This window comes from Gopherus flavomarginatus, chromosome 9 (genome assembly GCF_025201925.1).
Source record: "Gopherus flavomarginatus isolate rGopFla2 chromosome 9, rGopFla2.mat.asm, whole genome shotgun sequence".
In the NCBI taxonomy this organism is placed as follows: Eukaryota; Metazoa; Chordata; order Testudines; family Testudinidae; genus Gopherus; species Gopherus flavomarginatus.
Genome location: NC_066625.1, coordinates 3,252,111 through 3,276,923, shown reverse-complemented (window position 1 = coordinate 3,276,923; position 24,813 = coordinate 3,252,111). Strand labels below are relative to the sequence as shown.

At 45.4% G+C, this 24,813-nt stretch overlaps 2 protein-coding genes across 6 annotated transcripts; one reads left to right on the top strand and one right to left on the bottom strand.

Moving 5' to 3' along the window:
• Positions 1-3,788: 3,788 nt before the first annotated feature.
• MLST8 (MTOR associated protein, LST8 homolog) lies at positions 3,789-17,728 on the top strand. 4 transcript variants are annotated; one of them, XR_007776389.1, is made up of 10 exons: positions 3,789-3,882; positions 4,144-4,281; positions 5,875-5,926; positions 6,229-6,391; positions 8,138-8,213; positions 11,642-11,794; positions 12,024-12,148; positions 12,675-12,838; positions 13,626-13,814; positions 17,007-17,728. XR_007776389.1 is itself a non-coding variant. In XM_050968616.1 (9 exons), the coding sequence occupies exons 2-9, from the start codon at positions 4,153-4,155 to the stop codon at positions 13,742-13,744; spliced, it is 981 nt and encodes a 326-aa protein (XP_050824573.1). In that variant the 5' UTR covers positions 3,789-3,882; positions 4,144-4,152; the 3' UTR covers positions 13,745-15,319. The 4 variants fall into 4 exon arrangements, 2 of the variants coding, with proteins under 2 accessions (XP_050824573.1, XP_050824574.1); XR_007776388.1 differs by lacking the exon at positions 17,007-17,728 and adding an exon at positions 14,180-15,319; XM_050968616.1 differs by lacking the exon at positions 17,007-17,728 and having other exon boundaries at positions 13,626-15,319.
• On the bottom strand, positions 15,442-24,157 carry BRICD5 (BRICHOS domain containing 5). 2 transcript variants are annotated; one of them, XM_050968631.1, is made up of 6 exons: positions 23,940-24,157; positions 21,821-21,952; positions 19,550-19,702; positions 18,044-18,151; positions 16,458-16,611; positions 15,442-15,633 (listed from the first exon to the last, which is right to left on the bottom strand). In XM_050968631.1, exons 1-6 carry the CDS (start codon positions 23,979-23,981, stop codon positions 15,539-15,541), a joined length of 684 nt encoding a protein of 227 aa, XP_050824588.1. In that variant the 5' UTR covers positions 23,982-24,157; the 3' UTR covers positions 15,442-15,538. The 2 variants fall into 2 exon arrangements, with proteins under 2 accessions (XP_050824588.1, XP_050824589.1); XM_050968632.1 differs by having other exon boundaries at positions 19,550-19,669.
• Positions 24,158-24,813: the final 656 nt, after the last annotated feature.

Sequence of the window (24,813 nt, the reverse complement as noted above, 5' to 3'; positions counted from 1 at the left end):
TGGTGGTTAAATCGGGTCTGGCCAGCAGGATGGTGCACAAGCATTTTCCACCTGGAGACATAAGTTCCAGTTTTAGTCTACCCTACAGGTGAAAATGCATTAGCTGAGCCCAGGCCTAGTTCCTACACGTCACAAAACCACTCACCATGAATTGATCAACAAATCTCTTCTCAGGAGAGCAGGGAGTGCGCAGGGCAGGACTGAAGCATATCAGCAGAGCCGTGTAAGGAAAGTTTGTATAACAATTACCACATGAACTCTCCTCTAGCTGGTGCTTTTGAACTCTCCCTTTTATGAGCAGTCTGTGATTTCAGTATAAATGAATAGGTGCAATACTGCGAGCTGAGTGAATTATTCTTAACATACGACATATATGATGATGAATTAGCCTCCTTTTCTGTGCATGAAACATCTGTGAGGAGTTCACAATATCCTCAAATGTAAGAGACTTTCTTTTCTTGTTTTTACTCTGTGTGCAGATTGCTATGATTATTTTATTGTATGCTATTTTTTGCTACTTGAGCTATGCTGGTTAGCTGCGACTGGTGAGATAATTGACATGCTGCTGTGCTTTAATGGGATGAGTATGGAAGCAGTTCCAGTGAAGATATTTATATAGCCCCCTCGTAATGAACCATCTCACAATTTGAAGGTACTTACTCTTACAACCCCCCGGGGGGCACAGCAGTAACATAAAGCTCATTTTCCAGAGTGGGGAGTGATGCACAGGGAGACCATGGCCCAGATCCTCAAATGTATTTAGGTGCTTAAGCCGATTGAAATAAACTTGAAAGCTAAGTGACTTGCCCAAGGTCACACAGGACATCTGTGGCAGCAAAGGAAATTAAACTGAGGTTTCCTGAGTCCAAAGCTAGCAGCATGCCCTAACCACTGAACCATCCTCCCTCTGTTCTAGCATAGATACTTGTGTGTGTGAATGTAAAATGTAATTTCTACCAGTCTTTGCACAAACGATTCTGAAATGTGCTTTCCACACACATTTGTGCTAGTAAAACTCAGCCATGTGAGTATCTGCAGAAAGCAAATCCCAAAGGGCGTGACCCTGGCCAGAATGAAATCATTAAAAATATTAAAGTGGACATGTGTTGGCAGTATTATTAGCCAACCTTTCATAAGCCCTCTTTGACCTTTGTGTTATTAACTAAATGTATTTTATCCAAATATAGCTTTAATTTTCAGTTAATGCTGTACTGCCTGTATCATTGTGGTTTTGTATAGACGCTTTAAACACGAAAGTCAACAAGAAACTCTCAATAGAATAAAGTCACCCTCGAGATAAATTAATGTTTCCCTTGGGCTTTGCCCAAGTTGTAATATCTCCTCTCTGGTTTAAAAGAAAAGAGCTGTTAATCATAACACTGCCTGCGCTATCATTCTTCACTCCCATTTAAAGCACGCTCTCCATTTCAGCAGTACATATGTGCCAATGGAAAATAAAGAACTGGAGCAATACAAGGTTTATGGGGAACTCTCACCCTGCTGGATGAATGACGGTAGCATGCAGAGACTGAAAGCTCTCCCACAAACCTCTCTTTACTGTCTTCTTATTGGAGAATATTAAAAGCATATCAGTGCAGTCAGCATCTGCTGGGGGAGCCTGCCCTCTGTGTTTTCAGTCAGGGTTAATACATTTACTAGAAGGATTCAAACCAGCCAGGTAAATTAGGGGCTTTGATCAGAGAAGGTGTAAGGCATTATACAAGGGTGCGAGTGTTTAAGACAGTTAAACAGGGGCTTTTATTTTAACACCTGCAGTGAAGGGGAAATATTCTACTTCTACAAAAAGGAAATGGAACCAGCAGGTGAAAGGCCAAGTCTTCCTATAAATTATGCACCATCTCCTGAACTTGCATCTCAGCTTTGTATTGAGCTAAGAAGTACCCATAGGCATGAAGCACTAAAAGCATTGCAGCTGCCAAGGGGCACAAGAAAATAACAGTGCAGAAAGAAGGTTTAAGTCACCAGATTCATTCTCTTCACTTAAATTCTCCCTGGAAATCTCGGGGCTATGGAACACCCTGTAGTGGACCCTACTGCAAGGTGTCCCCTACTGTGTGGGTTGTGATGCACCTGTCGCCTCTAGGTGTCTGTCACCATGCTTGGTGTGCCACAAGTGTCATAGGCACCCCATGCACAAGGACTTCAATGCTTGTGCAACAGATCTACCCAACACTTCCTAATGCAACCCCTTGGGGGTGCCAGTAGGGGGTATAAAGGTAGGATTCCCCAGGTTTCATAGGTGGGCTGCAACCTACACTCTGTATCACTCTCCCAGAGGCAATCAAGCCCCTGGCCTCCAGGCCCAACTGTCCAGAGCCCAGTTCTTCTGTCCATGGTCTCCTTGGAACTTCTCGGCCCAGTGCTGCTGTCGCACACATCCTGTGTGCTGGCTGCTTCCCTGCCTGCCTCTCAGCTGTTGCCTGCTGCCCTTGCTCATTCACCACCAGCCTAGTCCCATCTGACGTCTGGAAAGACTCCCTTTTCCTGTTCTCTTAAGCATTATGAAGCCCTCAGTTGAACTGACACCAGGGCCAGTTGGAGGGGAAGGTGAGCTGGGCAGTTGCTCTGGGAACCAGCTTCTGAGGAGTGCTGTGCCACTTCTGTTCTTTCTTTCTTCTTCCAAAATGTTTTCTGCCCTGGCTAGCAAAATAGATAGGGTTGCTCCAGGGTGAGCCAGTGCCCTTCGTTGGCTAGATCCTCTCCCTCCGGCAAACAGCACCTAGTGTGATGAGCCAGCAGGTGCAACACCCCCCTTTCCTGTGGGCCTTCAGCAGGGACGCAGAACTAGTGGTGAGAAACCAGTGGCGCACCATTGCCCTCTGCTGGAATCTGCACTAAGCCACTCTCCTGCATAGGGCCGGGGTGGCAAAGGTGGCACTCGCCAATTCCCACAAATTTATCACGAGTCTTCAGATATCTGGACGTTTCTGCAAGCGGCAACTCCTGACGGCAGGTGACTAGCCAAGAGACCACAGCCTAGCATGCTGACCTGTTTCCTTGTCCTCCCGTCTGTCTTGAGCTCTAGTCTCCTGTCTTATACATAGATTGGAAGCTCTCTGGGGCAGGGACCATCTTTGTGTTCCCTGTCTGTGCAGCACCTGGCACAGGTGGGTCCTGCTCCACGGCTGGGGCTCCGAGGTGCTAAGGGGGTACAAATAATTAGTATTAATAACAACCCGCACTTCCATTTAGGAAAGGGACGTTTCTAGCCCTTCTGGTTGTGGAGAAAAGCTGGAGCATGTGACCCCAAAAGGCTCCAACCCCAGGGAGCTGACGGAAAGAGCCTGGTGTTATTATTACTAATTCTCATGTGCTCCTTGCAGCATCTGAACACTGGGGCTGGCGATGGCAGGGGGCGCGCCGGGCGCTCTGCTGCAGCAGGCCAGGGCAGGACCCCATGGCTCTGGGCACTGCACCCCGGGCACTGCCCAGGGCCGCCCCCCATGCAGGGAGCGAGGAGCCCTGCAGGGGCAGCGCGCTGAGCCGGAGTCTCTCTCGAGCGCCCCCTCTTGGGGACACGTGGGCCAGCAAGGCATGGGCCGCGGTCTGCTTCCCACCACGAGCACAGGGCCCATTCCTCATCTCCCTCCCGGCTTGTTGGTGGTCTCGCCCCACCTCCCTCACATGGTATCGCCCCGTTGAGGTGGTGACAGGGAATTGCAGTGTGCGCATGCGCTGCCGCGTCCCACAGGACTCCGAGAATGCCTGTGCGCAGGCGCGTCGCTCCTCTTGTCCCTTTCCTGACAAGCGACGCTACTCAGCGCATGCGCGTCCCCTCCCGCGGGGAGTGTTGCTCGCTCTGCGCATGCGCCGCGGCACGGCTGTCTTTCTCCAGCCAGGTCCTCCTGAGGGGCCTTGCAGGTAACGGGGCGTTCGCCCCAGGACCACCCCCTCGGCCCCTCCCCCAGCGCCGCCGCCTGCCTCCGTCCCCGGGCCCCGCCGCTGGGAGCCGCGGGGCCTGCTGGGAGCGGCCGGGCCGGGGGCGCCTCGACGCGCCGGTGATGGGCAGGCCAGGGCGGCGGTGCAGGGGAGCCCGCGCCGGGCCCGGGGTCCCCGAACTGCGCCCCCGTGCGGCCTGGGGGGGGCCTGGCTCTCACCGCTCTCCGCTCCGTCCCCGCACAGGTGTCAGCCATGAACGCGGCGCAGGGCACGGTGGGCAGCGACCCCGTGATCCTGGCCACGGCGGGCTACGACCACACGGTCCGCTTCTGGCAGGCGCACAGCGGCATCTGCACCCGGACCGTGCAGCACCAGGACTCTGTATCCTTCCCCGGCCGGCTCGCCTCGCCTCGGCCCGCCACACGGGGTTCTGCTTGCCAGCCTGGCCCCCCGCAGCACCGCGCCCTGCAGGGCAGGGTGCGGAGACAGACCTGAGCCCTGCTGCAGCCTGTGGAGCAGGGACGCCGGTCACGGGAAGCTCTTCTTGCAGTGCCTTGGCAAGATCCTCCCCCCTTCCCTAAGCAAACCTGTGTATTTCTCAGCCCATCTCTTTAGAGAGCTCCTCCCTCCACCTCTGTGTTATGGCCTGACCCTGAAATGGTCCCCAGATCAACCCAGGCTTCAGCTAGTCGTTAGACACTCTTTAAGGCTGGGAAGCCTTGCTGTCTTCTATCTGTGTATCTTTCTGCACACTCAGTACACATTCACAGTGTGTCATTTGAAATGCTGGGGTGTGGCCATAGCAGAGGCAGGCTTTGTGTTTCTTGAGAGAGGCTTTCTAAAACAGCAGTCAGATTTGGTGGGGGAGTGGTGGAACTCTTCCACCCTCTGCCCACAACCCAGAAGTTGCTACATGAGGTGCCAAAATATGATGAGACAATGGCTTGTCTAACGTTGTTAAGCATTAGTTTGGTGGGGAGCGGATTCAGGGGGAACACAGAGAATTTTTTCTTATCTGTTGCAGGCTTGCTTTATAAAAAGAAAAAAAAAGTGTAGGACCTACAGAAACTGGGCAATTTTCTCCCCCTCATGACCAGGCAAAGTCAGTAAGCTAAAACTCCACTGTTCCTAGAATAGTGCAAATGCCTCATGGCATCATACGTTATGTTACTCCACAGATGACGCAAACAAACCCAACTGTGCTGCTTTGTGCTTCTGTAGAAACAGCAAAGGGTAAATAAATACTAGTGTTTGACAAAGGGCAAAAGCGAGGTAGTAAAAGCATGAATATATAACATCTTAGGAAAAGGGCTTTGCAATCAATGAAGAGTAGCCTCTCGGATCCCACTGCATACACAAATAAATGTAATAAGCAGGAATTGGTCCGTGCCTGTAAGAAAACAGCACCATTGATGCTCTCCATGTTTGGCCTCCCCTACAAATCTTTCTAACTCTTCAAGACTGGATACACTTTCTGACAGATGTTTGAACCAAAATGAAGAGCTAGTTTACTGCTTCTATATTGAATCTCATTTTAATGCTGTCAACATTAAATGAAAATCCAGAATTTGAAAAGACGGCTGTGTCAAAAGTAGAGCATAGTGGTTAGGAGTCCTGTGTTGTTTTTAAACGGTGAAGCATGTTCAGCTTAAATGAAGCTGCACTAACATCTAACTATGCTATGTCTGAGGAGCTGACTTTTTTTATGTCCCACCTTTTAAATAAACATGTTTGAAACAGAGTCAGTGTCAGACTAAAGGTCTAAACAGGAGAATTCGACCTGAAAATCTCCTGGCACATCATAGTGTGTTAAAGTGCCCCTTTTCCAAAATGGATAATCCATAAAGAAAGGTCCACTGGTCAGAAAGTCCTTGTTAACCTTACTTTTCTAAGGGCAGTGTGAATTTAAGATAACTCTTTTGTTCTACTTGACAGCAAATTGCTCTCTTTGTTAACCTTAACCAGTGCTGCTAGCAAGTAAATGCTCTGGAGATCACCCCAGACCGCAGCATGATTGCTGCTGCAGGTGAGTCTTGCTGATGGGCTTCTCCCCACCTTTTCTCATGTCTGTAGAGTGGAAACTGTTTTACAGCCTCTGATATTGGTGGTCCCCAGTACCCTTGTTGTAATTTAGCCTTAGTGCACATGATTCACTTTTCATTACCAGTTGGCCACCAACCATATGCTCAGAAATGCCAACTGTTGAGGTGAGTGAAATGGTGAAATTTGCCTTTACCGTGTTTTAGTGGCTCCAAAATGAGGTTGTGGAATAGGGCTTTGGCAGTTTTCTGAGAGAAGACTATTAGTGTTCATATTTCTGTCGCCCAGGTTACCAGCACATTCGAATGTATGATCTGAACTCTAATAACCCCAACCCTGTCATTAATTATGATGGCGTAAGTAAGAACATCACTTCCGTTGGATTCCATGAAGATGGTCGTTGGATGTACACGGGAGGAGAAGACTGTATGGCTAGGATATGGGACCTGAGGTAATCCCCAATGCCAGCTCACCTTCCTGTGCCGGGTCACTTGGGACAATACTCCTAAGGGAGTTGAGATTTCCATAAACGCCCTTGGACTTTGAGCTTATGAAAATCTCCTAGGCTAAGCAAGGCTGACACTGGTCAGTACTTGGATGGGAGACCTCCAGGGAAATGCCAGGTGCCACATGAAGTTGCACTGGGGATTCAGGAGAACATAAGAACACAAGGAGGTAGCGGTCTTTTCCCAGAATCAATATTGAAACAGTAATGATGCCGTGGAGGTGCCTTATTTGGAAGGTCCTGGCCAGTTTTAATCATTAGAGATTCCAAAGTACCTTTAACAAGAGAGGAGTGTTAACCCTAGTGTTCTGGGTTAATTCCAGTTTGGGTAATTGAGACAGTTCTTGGGGTTCCCATACTGAGAGTTACTCTGTTACCTTCTGCCCCCAGAGTGAGGGAGTCTTACCTGTGCCTGGGTGGGGATCAGCTCCCTCACACCACCAGCCTTTTAGTGACTCAAGCACTTTCCTCTGGGCTATGTCTTGCAAGTTAATTGTGGGTGCATCCCAGTCACTGAGTTTCTTTTAATCGTTTTTCTGTGCTCTCCAGCTCTTGACACTGGCTACTCAAGAAATCCCAGATCCTCTGCCCGCAAAGGAGCAGTGTGCCCCAGTTTTACCTTAAACCTCTGCTCCTGTAAGCCACACAGCACTTACATAAACCTATCTTTGTTTTACTGTAAGAAAGAACAAAGATTTAACTAGAAACGAGAGAGTGGTAGAAACAAATGCATTACAAAACAAAACAGGCGTAAAGTGTGAGCTTGGGTCTAGACATATGAATAGGTCCCTTTCCTCTCTAATAAAGTAGGCTTTGCCCCCTAAGTTTAGTCTAGCAGAGCTAGTTGGTTTCACAAAAAAATAGGATCCAGTTTTCCATGAAAACATCGCAGCTCAAGATGTCTCCTCAGTGAAAGGATACCGAGGACCTTTCCCTTCTCTGGGCTATACTGAAATAGTCTTTTGTTTCTGTTCATAGCCAGGGAAAACCTCATGTTATAATATTCCTTTTTTACCTTCCAGAGAGTTTGATTGATTGCAGTTGTCTCTGATGTTTTTCCATTGAAAGTCTTGGTATTGGCAAGGTTAAGCAGCTGATACTTGCACTCCTTCACCAACTAAATGGCTGGGTGACAGCTCGCTCCTGCCTGAATGCACCATCACTGATACCTGTTACCCCGATGACTAAGTTTTGCTCCAAGTCTATAAAGCATATTTTCAGTATTATTCCTTAAACATTACCTGTATATACATCTCACAGTGATTGTGAATCTAAACAAGTTATGAGCTTTTGGTAGGTACCTTACATATTACTATGGATAAATATCCTGTATGACATGTTTGGTGTAATGAGTTTGTCAGGTGTGAGGTGAGAGTTGTGTACAAAGAATAGGGGACCTTTTGCCAAAGGGTCTCTGGGTCTCAGTAATTACATTGTGTCTCCCTAAAATCCCTTCTGAAGTTTCAGTTGGAAATAGGATTCTTCACTTCCTGGTCAAAGCTATTGTGTAGTGCTGGTGTGTGCTGTCAAACAGCTGCTGTGGGTAACCACCACTGCAGTGTTAAGTGTAGACAACCCTAAGACCCAGAAGTAAGGTGACTTGTGCAAGGCCACAAAGCAGATAAAAGAAATGGAAGATCTTAGTGTAAACTCTCATCTGACTTCTCTTGTTTGTGTTCATTTTGTTGCCAGATCACGTAACCTTCAGTGCCAACGCATTTTCCAAGTGAATGCTCCTATTAATTGTGTCTGCTTGCATCCCAACCAGGTAAACGCAGTCTCTTTTGCACTTATCAGACTTATTTTTGCTCAAGGAAGGTTTTACAGATGTTCTCCTCCTTGTTTAAAAGCTGATGTGCGACATCATTTTATGTTGGCAGTTATTACAGCAAATACTCTTGTATATGACAATATTTTCTCCTCTGTTTATAAAGCTGAGGGCTTCCTGGCTGGCTGTGTGAGTCAGGTAATTAGTGTCAGCAAGATCTGAGTTCCCCAACTGTTTTAATTAATTTAATACCTTCTACTCTTTCTGTTGAAGGATAGTAGAGTGCTTTACAAACCATGCAGCCTCCCAGCACCTGAGACAGAGAAACTGTGGCCTGGTCTACACTAGAAAATTAGATTGGTTTAACTATGGTGGTGGGAGATGTGAAAAATCCACACCCCTGAGTGGCATCAAGCCAACCTAAGTCCCTGGGTAGATAGTGCTAGGTTGACAAAAGAATTTTTCCATCAACCCAGCTACTGCTTCTCTGTGAGGTGGAATACCTACATGGACGAGAGAACCCCTCCTGTTGCTGCAGGTAATGTCTTCCTGAGGTGCTACAACGGCACAGCTGTGCCAGTGTAGTGTGTTTAGTGTAGGCAAGCCCTGAGACACAGAAATAAGGTGATTTGTTGAAGACTATAAAGCTAATCAAAGGCAGAGACAGGATTAGCACTCGCTAGTCTTGACGTCCAACCCCTGCTCTGACTACTAGATGCTGGGGTTGCTACAAAGGGTGGTCAAAGATATTATCATACTTTTGAGCCAGATAATGACCCGTCTCCATGAAGAATGAATTTTTGCAAGTATGGTAGATGAGTTACTTCTATGATTGTTCAGTGCTTCTCTGAGCACTAGGTGGCATTACTGGATAGGCATCATAGTGCGGGATTGTTACGTAAGCAGTACTGCCATTTGTTGCTGCAGATCCACTTCTTGGTGTACTGTGCATGGCGTCTATTTGTTAATTCTGATCTGCTGAACTGAGACACAGGCGCCCTGCTTCATGGAAATGTTCTTCACTCTCTGTTGTGAAAGCAAAACGTCCCTCGTGCAACAAATAAAAAAGGTGCTCAGAACCTTTTCATTTTTTCATTCTTACTCAAATTGCCTATTGGATTCTTTCAAGGATATTTTGGTGGCTGATTTAAAAATCCTGTTTAAAAATTACATATTTCTGCTAGTGAAGGCTTAAAACTTTTGACTTGCGCTTAAAACTTTTGACTTGCACATTAAACATGTCTAACACTGTAGCTTTTAGTGGGCTGATTCCTCCTAAATTCGTCCTGCAATAAGGAAAATGTATGTGGGCTTTTTCTTAAAATTTTGTATTTCACTCTGCTGAGGCAATGCAAGTAGACCATTTGATTTCACTTCTATTTTGATAATCCATGTTAAATCAATTCCATATTATCTACAAGCTCAAGACTCGAATGTTTGCGTTGCAAACATTGCAATGAAAGGTTTGTCTTGAAAAATAAACCATTGTCATTTTAGAGGTGAAAATCACAGATGTATCTCCATATATATATATATATATATATATATATATATATATATATATATATATATATATATATATATATATATGTATGTATGTATGTATGTATATATATATGTATATATTCAGAGCTGGAAGGGACCTTGAAAGGGACCTTCACGTGCAGGACCAAGTACTGTCCCTGACTGCGTGGTGGTGGTTGGTTGGTTGTTTTTTTGTTTGTTTTCCCCCTCAAGGATTGAACTCACAACCAAGGTTCAACCACTGAGCTATCTCACCCCCCACCCCCGCAAACACTTCCTTGGCCTCCTTATGTTTATGCCTCTGTGTTCCATGTGGAACATAGGGCCTTCTTTGCTGTCTTCCTTCATTGCTGGTCTCCTCCTTCAGTCTTAGCTTCTTCCCATGTCATTTTGATAGCTTTCAGTTCTGCTTCTGTTGTGCGTTTTCATGTTATCCTTGGTCTCTACCTTGTCGCCTCTTGCCCGGGGGTTCCAGTCCAGTGTCTGTCTTTTGTTATTCAGATCTTTCTCCATGGATGTACTAATAATCTCAGTTTTTGTTCTGTATTTTCCTGGTCTATTTTCCTGGTCTATCTGTTTCTGTTTCATCCTTCTCCAGAGTTCTTGGCTTGTAATTTTTTCTGCTCATCTATATTGAGGATTTATCTAAGGCCACTCACTGTGAAAACTTGGAGTTTAGATCTTCAAAAATCTCCAAGTTTCAGCACCATATAGTAAGATCAACTTTACAATGATGATCAAATATTTAAGTTTAGTTTGTAGCGCAAGGTTTCAGTTTCTCCAGATGGGCTTTAGAGTTACAATGGCATGTCTGGTTTTTGCTGTTCTAGCTTTGTCTTCATTTGCTCCACCTTTAATACTTACAATGCTGCCAAGATATGTGAAATACCAGACTGCTTCTGTGTCAGTCCCAGGAAGTGTTATTAGTATTCTGTGTTGAGTCTTATGGTTTTAGATTTCTCTCTGTTGATTGTTCAGCTCTATTACTTGTGCAAAAGCCTGAAAATGTTTGGCTTTGTAAAAGCTTAATATTGGATTATATCAGTGATGACCTTCACCTAATTAATACTGTTTATACAGTGACAGTGCTTGAAAATGGAAAGTTTTATATTAGTGTCCAATATTGTACACAATTTTTGCATTTGAAAACATAGCTAAGCAGAACACTACAGTGCTGTAAGAAGGACAATAGTTCAAGAGCAAATCAGAATAATCAAATTTCATGGCTAAGGGTGGAAGCTGATGACTGGAGATATCAGGGAGAAATTATTGCTCTGCCCCCTGGGCTAATTACGTTATGGGCAGTGGTCATCTGTCTCAGAAGCAATAGTTGTTGCTTACTGTTGGACACAGAATAGGAGACTAGATTGACCAGTGATCTGATCCAGCATAACAAATCCTATAGTGACTTGTGACCCTGAGAAGATCATTTAGGCCCACAGTTTGAAAAGTATTCGCTAATTTTGAGTGCTTCAATTTTCGGTGCCTACCTGGACCTCTAGAGCCTGATTTTTTCAGAGGTGCTGAAGTGGACTTCAGCTAGAGGTGTAGGCGCTCAGTGCTTCTGAGGCTCCAGATGTCTGTAGGTGAGTGCAGAAAATTAACAAACACTTGTGAAAATGTAGGCCTTAGTCTTTCTGCCTCAGTTTCCCATCTGTAACATGAGGATAATATTTCTCTACCTTGCAGCATGCAGCTGGGATTAACTAGTTACTGTTTGTACAGCGAGATGGAAATCTAAAGGATTGCCATATTAATGAATAAGTGGATAGAATAGGAAAATCTAGACTTCTTAAACAAGAGTGGCAGCTGCATTTGATGCATTTTTTCTCGGGTATGCTAAACACGGACATTTACCCCAGTTGGTGTTTGAGCATTATGGAGAATTTGTTTGTTTCTTGCAGGCTGAACTAATTGTAGGTGATCAGAGTGGTGCCATTCACATCTGGGACCTGAAAACAGACCACAATGAACAACTCATTCCAGAGCCTGAAGTTTCTGTCAATTCAGTTCACATTGACCCAGATGCCAGTTACATGGCAGCTGTCAACAGTTCGGTAAGTACAGCTGGAGAAAGGCAATGTGAATTGTCACTGCTGCAGCAATGCATTAGAAGTCAGCCTGCCTTTGCATAGCAACACTTTGCTTCTGTGCGTGTGTCTGATGTGCAAAGTTCACTGTATCATGGAGCAGGAGGTGGTGAGTACTTGGATATAAAGATCAAAGGAGGTGGTGCTTAAATCTCTCCTGATCTCTTGCAGTAATAATGTCTCTCTCTCTTCGTAGGGCAATTGTTATGTCTGGAATTTAACAGGTGGCATTGGAGAGGAGGTAACTCAGCTAATCCCCAAGACCAAAATTCCAGCACACAACCGCTATGCCCTTCAGTGCAAGTTCAGCCCTGATTCCACGTGAGTGTCTTGCCAGCTTAGCTATTTACTGGTGGCTAAAACAAAAGTGCCCTTTCAAGTCAGGTCCCAGGGGACTGGCTGTGCCCCAGCTGTTGACATAATGCTGGCTGTGTAGCAGCATTCCAGCTGCCCGAGAGAGTGGCTCAAGAAGCAGCTGAGTTATCAGTTGGACTGCTGTCGCTTATTTCCCTGGTTTTGCTTAATGATCTCAGAAGTGCTCTGGGAAGTTTCAGTCCTTTTTATGGTTGGGAGAACCAGAGCTGCATTTACACCAGAGATCTGATTTACTGGCCTCTCTGAGAGTGCTAGTCTCTCTCTCTACCCATTTACCTTGCATTAAGGAGGGCAGATGGCGACCATTGTCCTCTAATACTGAGTTGGGGAAACAGCCTGTGAAGATTGCCGGCCCCAGCATGCTGTGCTTCATCAGTTTATTGCCAGTTCAGAACCAGCTTAGTGAGTCATTTAGAAGCATAGCACCAAATCATAAACATGTACACGTCTCTCTCCCCTCTTTCCCTCCCAGGCTCTTAGCTACCTGTTCTGCAGACCAGACATGTAAGATCTGGAGGACTTCAAACTTCTCTCTAATGACAGAGCTGAGCATTAAGAGTAACAATCCAGGAGAAACCTCCCGTGGCTGGATGTGGGACTGCGCGTTTTCTGGGGACTCTCAGTATATTGTCACTGGTAAGACATGCGTCACTGGCCAGATAGCCCAAGAATCCCTTGGAGGCAGGGAGGCCTGTATAGCAATCACAGGATTTGTTGACCTCTCTGGCTTGAGGTGATGCCAATTCACAATGCTTCAAAGCAGCAGACTTCCCCCATTCATGCCAAATGCATCTGGTCCGAGGGAAGGATCCCTTCCTTCCCCCCGCACAGAAAGCATGTGATCCATCACTCATATGCTCTTCCCCTATATCATAGAGTTGACTAATTCTCTTAGCTATTTTTTCCTGTTTGTTTTTTAAACATAAAACCTATTGCATCTTGTTTTAATCAGACATACGCCTCATGTTTGGTCTGGTGTTGGAGCTGTGTTGGTCCCAGGATATTAAAGAGACAAGGTGGGTAAAGTAATATGTTATTGGAATGACTTCTGCTGGTGAAAGAGAGAAACTTTCTAGCTTATACGGAGCTCCTCTTCAAGTCTGGACCTGACCTCCTTTAGACTGGAAGAAGAGCTCTGTGTAGCTTGAAAGCGTCTCTGTCCCCAACAGAAGTTGGTTCAATAAAAGATACCACCTCCCCTGCTTTGTCTCTTTAATATAAGCCTAATGTGCATTGTTTTTCCATGTGGTAAGGAGGTAGCCTGAAATGTGTGTGGCCATTTTAGTATTTTCAAAGCACTGCCTGTGAGTATTCCATGCTGTATGGAACACTGCAGTACATATTTCCAAGGATGTTTGCAAGAAAAAACAGGCACAAGTGTGAAATTTCCTTATGGTCAGTATCTCTTCACTTCCCCTTCCAGCCTCCTCAGATAACTTGGCCAGGCTTTGGTGTGTGGAGACAGGCGAGATCAAGAGGGAATACAGTGGCCACCAGAAAGCAGTCGTCTGCCTCGCTTTCAACGATAGCGTGTTGGGATAACGTGCGCATGTTGGAGAGAAGGGACCACTGCTCATTCAGTTGTCTTCTCCTGACAAGTATCCTACCTAGAGTATGTATGTGTAACATACATTTGTAACCTACCCTCCTCTCTGATAGGAGACGGCTGAATCTTCAGCAGAAGCAGTATTCAGCCTGGAATGAGAACAGCCTTCAGCTTTAAGCAAAGCCAAACTGAAGTAATCTTAAGTTGAGAGGGGTCCGGGGTGGGAGTGGGACACAGCGCCTTTCACCTCCACTTTGTCTGTTCACATCCAGCTCAGGTAGTTAGCACCTGGAAGCAGTTCTGTGCAGGTGGGTGTTCAGGGCCTGTGTGAGATAGGCTGATGCGCTCAGTCCAAATCCTAGTGGAGGCACAGCCAAACCCACAAACATCCATCACATTTGGCACTAATTGGTCTCCTCATTCAATTTCAGCAGCAAGGCAAAGGACTGGATGGGTCATGGAGACTGAATTCCTCTTACTGCTACAGAGCATCCCTGCAGCTCAGGGCTGAGGCAGGTTGTGAGGGAAGCTGGCCCTGCAGTTCCTTTGCGGACAGAGAGAGGCCTTCACTCTCCAGGGCTGTCAGTCAGTCAGCAGCATGACATCTCCCATTACTGTTTCAAAATGCAATGGAAGCAGCTGGAGATTGCCCTTGTGACACTGTATCTTGTTCAAGTCAAAGAGGACCAGTAAACATCATCTGGCAGCGTGTACTTGATTTTTACATCAGAGTTGGGGCAGGAAGGCACAGTCTTGCATTAAGACTTCTGCAGTATTGAATAAGCCTCCAGCTGTTGGGGCTGCCTGTGGATTTTCTGTTAGTTATAGCAGTGCTACCCACCCCTGCTGGCTGTCTGTCTGCTCTTAAGGATCCTTCCTTCAGATAGGTGGTTTGGAATGTGCAGTGGTGTGACTAGAGCAGGGGTAAGGAGAGAGAGAAAATAAAGGAGCTGGGGGTAGGTGCTGCTTTGTAAGTGCCTGATCGTTTAATGCACCATGTACCCTGACTAATGGACTCAGCTTCAGATGCCTGTTTGTTAGAATAAAGCATTGCCTGTAATGTTTCCTTAGAGTGAAAGGAAACTGCCCCCTTTTCCTCACTGGGAACAGACTGAAATGTAGTTGAACAGGGTGCCCAGCTCAGAGGCATATTACTCAGCCCCTTTAAGTGCAGGGAGGGTGGCGACAGTGCAGCTCGATGAGCCCCCATATGGCCTCTGCACCACTGACGGTGCAGCGAAAGCCTTTGGGAGTTCCTCTATGCAGAGGGGAAGAAGCAAGCAGCCTCTCTCGGGCGGAAACTGGAATGAATCATTTTGAAAGGGGAGCAGAGGAGCAACAACCATTTCCTCATTTTTGAGTCACTTTATTTAAATCAATTGCACATATTTAGCAGGGGAATTTTAGACAAAAGCCATGTTAACTGATTCAAAACAAAATCTGTTTTGCTGAACACTTGTACATGTAGCCCCGAGCCGAGCCTGTCCCCTCCCTATGTGATGTAATTATATGCATGTCTATAAGGCACAGCCCAGGCATAGGGTTGTAAATAAAACGTGTATATATATTGACAGAGCTGCAACATGTTTTTGGAAATAGTCCTGTTTAATTAGAACCCTTCTGGCACTTTCCCAACCTCTCAAATTGCATCATGAAATCAGGGTTGGAGTCTTTTCTATGGAAGTTATCTGAATAACTTAGACATGAACTTATTTAAATCAGACTTTTCAGGATTTAAATTCAAGTACAAAGAGAAGTGGTGGAGGGAGTCAGTCCCCTCAGAGCAGGGCTTAATCAGGAAGGTAATAAAAGCAGACAGACAAGCAAACATTGCTTGGAAAACAGATGTCAATACATAGGTAAATGAGCCGCTTCTTCCCAGGGCCTGCAAATAAATAAATTAATAATAAATAAAATGAACAGAAAGAAGAGCTTGGCCTGTTGCAAATCTTTCCTGTGTAGGAATGCTGCCCCTCTGGAGAATGACACATGGGAAACCTGTGGTAAAGGTCTTCCTAGCTCTGTGTCCTCAAAGAGCTCAGTTAAAACAGAACAAGCTCTTCTATGGATCACTTTGGAGGGGAGAGAAGAGATGGTGAATATTAAACTGCCAAAGCCAGCGAGGTGGTGCAGTGGCTCCCTGGAATGGTCATTATTTATTTTTATTCCACTCCTCCACCTCAGGCATGTGGAGTGGCTCAAGCCAGGGGAAATGAGATGCAGCCGTTCCTCACTAGTTTAATACCAAGCCAGCTTGATGTGGCTGGAAGTCGTTAGCATCTAGCAACCGTGCAGTGACTAGTGCGGTATGAGTAGTTGGATCTTAGGACAGTGCCTTGTCCATGTTACAGAAGCCATCACAGTTGGCCCCCTTGTTAAAAGTCTGAGCAAAGTGGCCAATATCAAATGGTTCTGGAGATTAACTCTGCTGAGCTCAATGCTCGTTATCACACTAGGATGGGGAAGTTTGCACTAGCACAGCCCCATGTCTGTCTGGGGAGGCAGAGACCATTTCACGCGCCAGGGCTGTCAAACCAGCAGCAGTGATAACCTGCACTCATGTCACTCACAGTATCTCTTATCTCCACATATGACATATCTGAACCCCACTTTGCCCATAATTTCCCCAGGTTCCCAGCTGATTCCATGATCCTTACCTCAGAAGCAATGACTGCTCCCCTCCTTTGAAGGGTAGTTCCTCTAACTTACCATCCCCTTTCCTGACCCAGTAGATGGAAGTCTGCTCGCACAGGGTTTGGATGGCTTCCCCCAAGCTTCTGGTATTTGCTTGTCTCCCTGGCAGAATCCCCAGGAACTCTCTGTAATACTTAGTTTGATTATTCTGAAGCAGCAGCTGATTGACCTGAAAGGAATATCACAGCATGGCTTATAACTGGAAAGAAAGTGTCATTTCATAGACCCTCTAAGAGCAATCCCTAACCTAGTGGCAAGCACAGAGACCTCTCTGTGGAATCTCCCCACTCACAGGGACCTTCCTTCTGGCTAGGAAGGACAGGATGAGTGATGGGCGGAACCGTTCTGAGAGGGGCAGGAGGGGTTTTCCCAGGAAGAGGCCCTCCTTCCAGGATGCTACTCAGGGGATGGGAGCTTGGTCTCCCACTTTGAGGTCTCCCATGGGAAAGAGTCACTTTAAAACTAACAGCAAAGACCACATGAGAATGTCCCTTTGCCTTCCACCCAAGGATCTGTCAGTGCCTCACAGACAATAATGAAGTCTCACACTATCCCTATTTACAGATGAGGAACCTGACGTGCGCACACAGGTGAGAATCTCTCCTTCACCACAGTATACAGCTAAGACCTTGAGGCCCCACACTGAGTGCCTGGCAGAGACAGGACTAAAACCCAGACTGACTGCTGTTTGCCTGCTGTGACCACCAGATGTGCTGCCTCTGGGGCTGTCATTCTTTAGTTTCATTTAAGAACCCTGCAGAGGCCTTCAAGCCAGAACACGGCTTTTGCTGAAGGGTTTTCTTTCCTGGGTGCATTTTGTTGATGTTCTCAGGGGTCTCTCATTCCTCCGTTAGTTTAAATGGTCCTTATTATCCAGCAAGGGAGAGGGGTAAGGAAAGCAAAAGACGAGTCTGCGTTAAGCAGCCCCCATTATCAAGGCAGTAAGGAAATCCAGCACAGCCTGGCATCTGTTTTCTGACATTCAAAAAATAGGGCCCTCTGTCTTCTTGAAACAGAATCTGGCTTTCCCCTCTATTAAATCCATTAACATTTTGTTCAGCGGGTTGTTATACATCATTACTCAAAACTTATTTCACTGTTGATTTGCTAACAAAACCACCTTTGTGTCTTCGTCCCCAGAATTATTACTAGCAGGTAACAGAATCTGCCAGGCCAGTACAGTGGGACTGGGGTTTGTTAAAGTCCAGTTATTCGTATCCCATGGCATACCACTGTCTTGCCCTCCTTATGTTTTGTACAAAAAATATTAAATCGTTATAAAGTCAGTCACCCATTTCCTCCCAGTGTCATTTGAACTGTTCTGTCACAATCCAACCTGGCTACCGGTGCAAGGCAGAATCGAGCAGCACTATTCTCTGAAGGAGAAATGCCAAAAAGTTCCTTTACAGCTGGAAGAGCTAGCAGTTCTGTTTAACTTCACTTGCGTCACCTTGGTTCAAGGTATAAAAATGTTCACTAGGAAAACAAATCCACCCAGCAATGGAGATTTAACAAGATTCTAGAGGGTCTTTCGGAAACTGGTGTCTGTTCCTCCCCCAGCGGTTCAGCTACTCCTATGCAGGAATCATGTAACTGCTCACCCTGTGCTCAGATAGATTGAAAGATATCTGCACGTTCTCAAGGTCCCAATCGTCCATCTTCCGCAGGTAACATGCGTTTTGATCTGCGGGTTTATAGCAGACATAGCCCTGTGCAAAACACAACACAGAATAGTGTATGTTTCATTGACACAGCAGCATGTATGCGGTGCTTATCTATAGCTTATCTATAGCTAACACTTAATAGAAAGTCTTCCCTGCGTCCTGCATTGTTTTGCGAAGCAGCAGCCAGAGTGGCTGCCTTTTGACAGGAATGAACATAGCCCTGGAAATGGGGTGGGGGTAGATTTATTAGACACTAGGGTATGGCTACATTTGGAATTTCAAAGCGCTGCCCTGGCAGCGCTGCTGCGGCAGTGCTTTGAAGTGTGAGTGTAGTCAGAGCGGCAGCGCTGGGAGAGAGCTCTCCCAGCGCTGCATGTAAACCACATCCTCTACGGGTGTAGCGTGCAGCGCTGGGAGCCGTGCTCCCAGCGCTGCTGCCCTGATTACACTGACGCTTTACAGTGCTGTATCTTGCAGCGCTCAGGGGGGTGTTTTTTCACACCCCAGTTGCAGCGCTGTAAAGTGTGAGTGTAGCCAAGGCCTGACTGTGGCTCACCAGTGGCAATTTGCAGTGGTTTAGACAACTGTAGCTCTCCAACTGTGGTGCAAGGAGCAGTTGGAAGCTGCCTGTAGAGAGCTAGCTGGTGACAGTGTGCAAGCTGTCCTCCTTTCACTTGCTAAATTGCATTAGAAGAAAGGAAAGGACTAAATAGGCTTTGATACTTTTGAAAGCAAATAATTGCTGCAGTTGCGATAGGGGTGTCATGTGATCACCGTTGGGAAGGGTGGTGGGACTGGGCAATGATGAACAGGAAAGGAGGCGAGGTCCCTGGGATTGTGAATGGGAGTCTGTGTAAACTGGAATTAGAACTCATGAGTTCCAAAGTCCTGGTCCCCTACGCTTTGTCTCCATCACTCAAGGACATGCTGCAGAGTCCTTTCCCTGTTGCATGGTCAGTGATGCAGGGAAGATAGGGGATAAAATGATGATCATTATAATGACGTGGGACAGCTCCCCATCTTGGACAGAGCCTTGGAACTCGAGCTGCATTTTAGGTGGGAGTGCGCACTGCATGGCTTTCCAGTACAGCACAGCAGCCAGCTCAAAAGCCACCTCAGCTCTAGAATTTGTGTAAAAGCAGCTGGTGTGCAGGGAGGAACAGCGCATCCCAGAGTCAGTGCTCTAAAAAGTATGTCTTACTGCCTCAGGCCGCCTGGATGAAGGGCCAACACCTGCATCCCTGAAGCCTCTGAAAAGGACAATTGGAAAAACCAGATGATCACCACCCCTTTGTCTGCACCTAGCTCTCAAACCAACAACGATCAGACACATTTTAGTTGAAACTTTCCTCTGAGACGTTTACTCTTATAATTGCAAAGTCACCCGTTTCACTCCAAGAAATGGTAAAACTAAGCAAAGCCCTTCTGCTCTGCTGCACTCACATTCTTGCTGTCGAACAAGACCACTGTTGTGTGGTTACTTGGCGAAGTTACATGATAAGTAACAGTATTCTTGGACTTGTCAACAAAGGCTGACTGATTCATCTGGGAGCCCTGGTGATTCTGAAACGTTAGCCGCACAATCTGCAAAACAGGCTGAGCACACACACACAATAAGAGCAGAGGCTGCGCTCCCAGCCCCAAGGAGTGACGGGTTGGGATTGCAACTACGGAGCCTGTGGGGGGATCAGCCGGCCCAAAGGAAGCACGTTTTCCTCTCTATTCATTCTCAGCACTTGCTTCAGAGAACGTGGCCATACTTTTCGCTCGTTAGGAGACTAACCTCCCAGGACCTTCACTTCCACATGTTCTTAGTCTGAGCTATTTAACAATGAACAGAGCCAAATGCAGACTGTCAGAGCAATGGGGCAAGCAGACTCCAGAGAAAAGGCCCTTCACCAGCCATTCAAACCGAGGGCAGGTGAGCATGAGCACGTGCTGGGCGCTATCTGGGGTGAGCAAGAGCTGGTCTCCGGCAGGAGGCCCCAACCATATAGGGCCTGAATTGCAGCTGGAAGCCAGTGCGGGAGCGTGGAGCAGCAGCATAACATAGGCCAGGCCAGCTGCACAACAGACACCACAGGGGATAGTTACACCAGTGTTGTTCCTTGCACCCATGAGACAGTCACCCTAATGAAGCGCAGCGTATTCGCTGGCAGAGGGGAAACACTGGATCCCAGCGAGGCTCCCAAGGAGCTCCCTCAAATGGAGGATGTCGGAGGGAGGTGCCTGACTGCTCACCTGTTCCCTACCAGCACTCTTCGCTGTGTGGGTGCACAGACCCTCTATGGCTCTCCTAGTGGCAGGAGGTTGTAATCACACATGTAATCTGCTTAGAAGAGAACAAGCACCTACTGCCTTTATTAACAAATGGGCTATTGAGAGTCCTTTGATGTAACCGTCCCCTGCAGACGAGTTCTCCCCAGATGTAAATAGCACACCAGGCTGTGTGCATCATTCCTTGAAACATACCCCCACTTGGACACTACTGTGATATTGCAGCTTCGGAAATGCATTTATTAAGGGCTGCTATTGGCAGGTCACCTTAAAAGGGGCAATGGGGCAAATTAATCCCTGATCTCAGCTCATTGACTGCAGCAGAGTTACATGAGGGGCAAGGGCAGAGAAGGGAAATCAGTGCCCTCAGAACAAGGTCATGCTCCACCCCCATAGCCACAGCCTCACGTCCTCCCAGAGAGACATTGGCCAAGGCATGGACCCTTTTCTCCTTCCCAGGAGCAACAGCAAGAGCTCTGCTTTCTCCCAGAGTGGGGCAGCAAGCATACCCTATTACTTAAACCCATTAGCTGGGGTGCATCTGCTTGGGTGGGTGGGGCTGCTGCACTCTTCTGTCACACAAGGAAACCTTAGCTGGGGAGGCCTCCAGAGCAAAGGATCTTGGAGTTAACACCTCCCTGAGCTGAGTGGGACAGTACATACCTCTGAGAGTTATTTTTTCAGGCTCTCTGCAGACTCAAGCACGCATGACTTGGGATAGTCATGCTTGGATTACGTTTTCAAACACCTATTAGTAACCATAAAGGGCTCGAAATATACTTTAAAAAAAAAAGGAAAGAAAAGAATAAAAAGAAAACAGATTCTGATGTAGTCACATGAATCCAAAAGATGGGCTCTTGGCACAGGCCTACAGTACTAGTTCCTTAATCTGGTCCTGACCAGGGAGAAATTGGCCACACTTGTTTTTATTTGATTTCTTAACTAGGAGCAAACCAATATCTATCTATCTATCTATCTATTTTTTTACCCTTGACCACTTGTCTGTCAAAGATTCTTGAAAAGAAAGAAAGAAAAAAATGTATTCCCCTCCATCCAGACTCTCACTGGGATTACAGAGAGTGATGTTATTATTGCTGAGAGGCAGCATTTATTATGAGAGATGAAAACAGTTAAGAAAAATTGGATGTCTGCTCTCACCAAGGTAAAAGGCCTCCTTTGGACAAAATTCTGACCTGTGTAATCCTACTGACTCCAAGTGTAATTGAGGGCAGAATTTGACAACATGAGCTCAAACAACCAGCAACACTTCCTGGATATTTATAAGTAACTGTACATTTGTTGTATTTGATCTATTGTAAAAAGAGGAAGAAAAACATTTGTGGAAGGTTTCTTCTCCCTCCCTGCCAGATCAACTTCAAGATATTCCTGCAGGAAATTGAACTTTGTATATGGAACCATAATGAATTAATTCCTTACCTTGGTAGTCCTATGGGTAAAGCTGAAAATTACCACCACACTGATGCTGACAATGACGAAAAACAAGATTACAGACAAGATGACCCAAAGTATCCTGGAAGGAGTTTTGGGTTTTGCCAGGGGTCTTCTCTCCTAGGAGCCAAGACACAGATCAATAAATAAGAAAGCAAATGGAGTTAAACATCTCAGCATCATTTATTCATTTAAGCTGCAGAAGTGAAGTATTACTCACGAAAGGTGCTGGATGGGCAGCCCTGTGGCTTAAAGGCGAAGTGCTAGAGCTTGTCTATATAGGAGAAACTGGCCAGCAGAACGTCCAAAGTGGAGTAGTGATACTGGAACAGAGTTACTTTTATTCTGGACTAGAGCGTGTCTACATGGGACATTATACCAACATAGCCATAATGGTATAATTATAGTTCTGTCAGTAATTTTCCCATGTAGATAGGAAGCCCTTAAAATGTTTGTACAGTTATTTGAACTGACTAGGCTTCCTGGGTGGAAAGGCTGCTAACTTCTTACCATGGGAAAGATTTAGAAGAAAAACATTTCCGTATTAAATGCCATTGTTTTGGTTTGTTTAGAAATTGAAAAAAATCATCTATTTTTTAAAAAATTCCCTGTACACTGCATTGATTGTCCGTGGCCTCTCTTTTACAAAAGATAATTGCTTATATTTTATTTATCTGGGACAGTTTTTACTTAAAGCAAAGAAATCATCATAAACAAAGTCAGATGGCTATTTCTAATGTTTCCACAGTATATTTTGATACACAGAGCATTTTCATTACTATGGAAAAGGTTCAGTCTCACTTTTATGCTCATGTTTGAAATACTTTTGTAGTAATTTCATAACAGATTGTAAATAAAGCATGCTACACCAAGAAAATACAATAGCAGAATGCAGATTTATCAAAAAAATAACCTGTTTCTTAGGCTCTGAAGCACAGGGATAAATGAAATATTTTCAGGCAAGTAGATCTGTTAGAATCAAACAGTAAATGAATTTTTAAAAGTTCATCAAGTTTTTAGACTGTATATTTTTAAACACATACTTTAGAATTGTTGATCTACTCAGGGGTCTGCAACCTTTCAGAAGTGATGTGCCGAGTCTTCATTTATTCACTCTAATTTAACGTTTCGCGTGCCAGTAATACATTTTAACGTTTTTAGAAGGTCTCTTTCTATAAGTCTATAATATATAAACTAAACTATTGTTGTTTGTAAAGTAAATAAGATTTTTAAAATGTTTAAGAAGCTTCATTTAAATTAAAATGCAGAGCCCCCTGGACCAGTGGCCAGGACCCGGGCAGCGTGAGTGCCACTGAAAATCAGCTCATGTGCCATAGGTTGCCTACCCTGATCTACTGTATATTCTAGCAAAATGTATTAAAAGTTAAATCACCCACAGGATGTAACAAAATTAAAGATACTTAAATTCAAAAGCCTGTTTGTTTGAATATAAATTTGTACAAGAGTTATTGATATGAGATTTTCAAAAGCAAGTGAAATTCCCCTGGATTGCAGGGTCAGATTTACACAGACACATAGACAAGGGAAACCTTGTATAATAAAGGTCTAATGAAGTTCTATTTTTCACAGAACTCTTTCCTCTAACTCTGCACATTCCAACTGACTTGCAATATGCACTTTATGATGGATTGGTATCACTTTCATTTGATTTCACTTCAAGCATGTCCCTGGATCCTAGTTCATCATATCAGGGGGTAGCCGTGTTAGTCTGTATCCACAAAAACAACAAGGAGTCAGATTTATTTGGGCATAAGCTTTTGTGGGTAAAAAACCTCACTTCTTCAGATGCTATGTACTTAGGGGCATCTGCAACAAATCAGCAGATGATATAATTCAAACAGGTTTACAGGAGCTAAGATTTTAGTCCAACTAGTTGAGTCAATGATAGGCACTTTGGAAATGCAGAGCACTCACAAATATCACATTAGTCTGTGTGAGTGGCAGATGCTCAGCATCTTGGAAAGTCTGGTAACCCCCATTCCAACAACCTGTGAAAACAGAGAACTAAGGACTTTGGGGAGGCAACTGGTACTGGGGTCCTTGGTCTGGGTGCTGCAGGCTGTTCCCTGACAGAAGGGATACTTACTGCAGAGGTGGCGTTGCCAGCACTACTCCTTTCTGCCTCCATCCTCCCAGTCTAGAAGCAGCCCTTGCTCCTGCAGCTCCGTCTCCTGATAATGTACAGATTGTGCATGATCAGAACCCTCTGAATGCAGTTGGAAATGAAGGATGCGTTCATCACAGCCAAATAGAATCCCTACCACAGCCTCTCAGCTCAGAGAAACCCACGTGGAGACTGAAACTTTAGATCCAGTAAATGGGGGCAAAACAGATACTGTGGAGAGATAGTCATTGGTGTAAAGATGCTCTTTCTGCCTCCCCTTGTGAGTCAGCTGAAGGTATTCAGTTGGAACACAATCACGGGCTTTGTGCAGGGTCTTCTGTGTTATCCAGCCACACTTATGGCAGCTGCCAAGTCTTATTTATTAGTGAAAAATGAAAATGAATAGGGGATAACATTTGCCCTTGTTATCTAATTACTTTTACATTTCAAAGTGAATGTAATGCTGGTCAGATAACTCTGGGAGGCTGAAGTCAAGCTGTTTATCTCTAGGTCTGCTCAGGCTGAATTGATTTAAATAAAGTTATTTTAAACATGATTTAAATAATCAGTTTTAACCATGTTTTGCATTTGTACTTTTTCAGTTATTTTCCTAAGGAAAGGTTGATTCTCATTAGTTGGTAATCCTTGAAATAAGTTGATTTGCAACTAAATATAGCCTTTACACTAAACTGGTGCTTCTTTTTGCTAACCAAGAAAATACAATAGATCTATCCCTATCCACCTTTAAGATATACAGCTTAAGGTACATTTATTCAGATTCTTAATTTTTACATTTAAGAAGTTAGAAATTATTCATAATCTTTCCAGTGGTTTGTATGAATATTCAAATTCAATT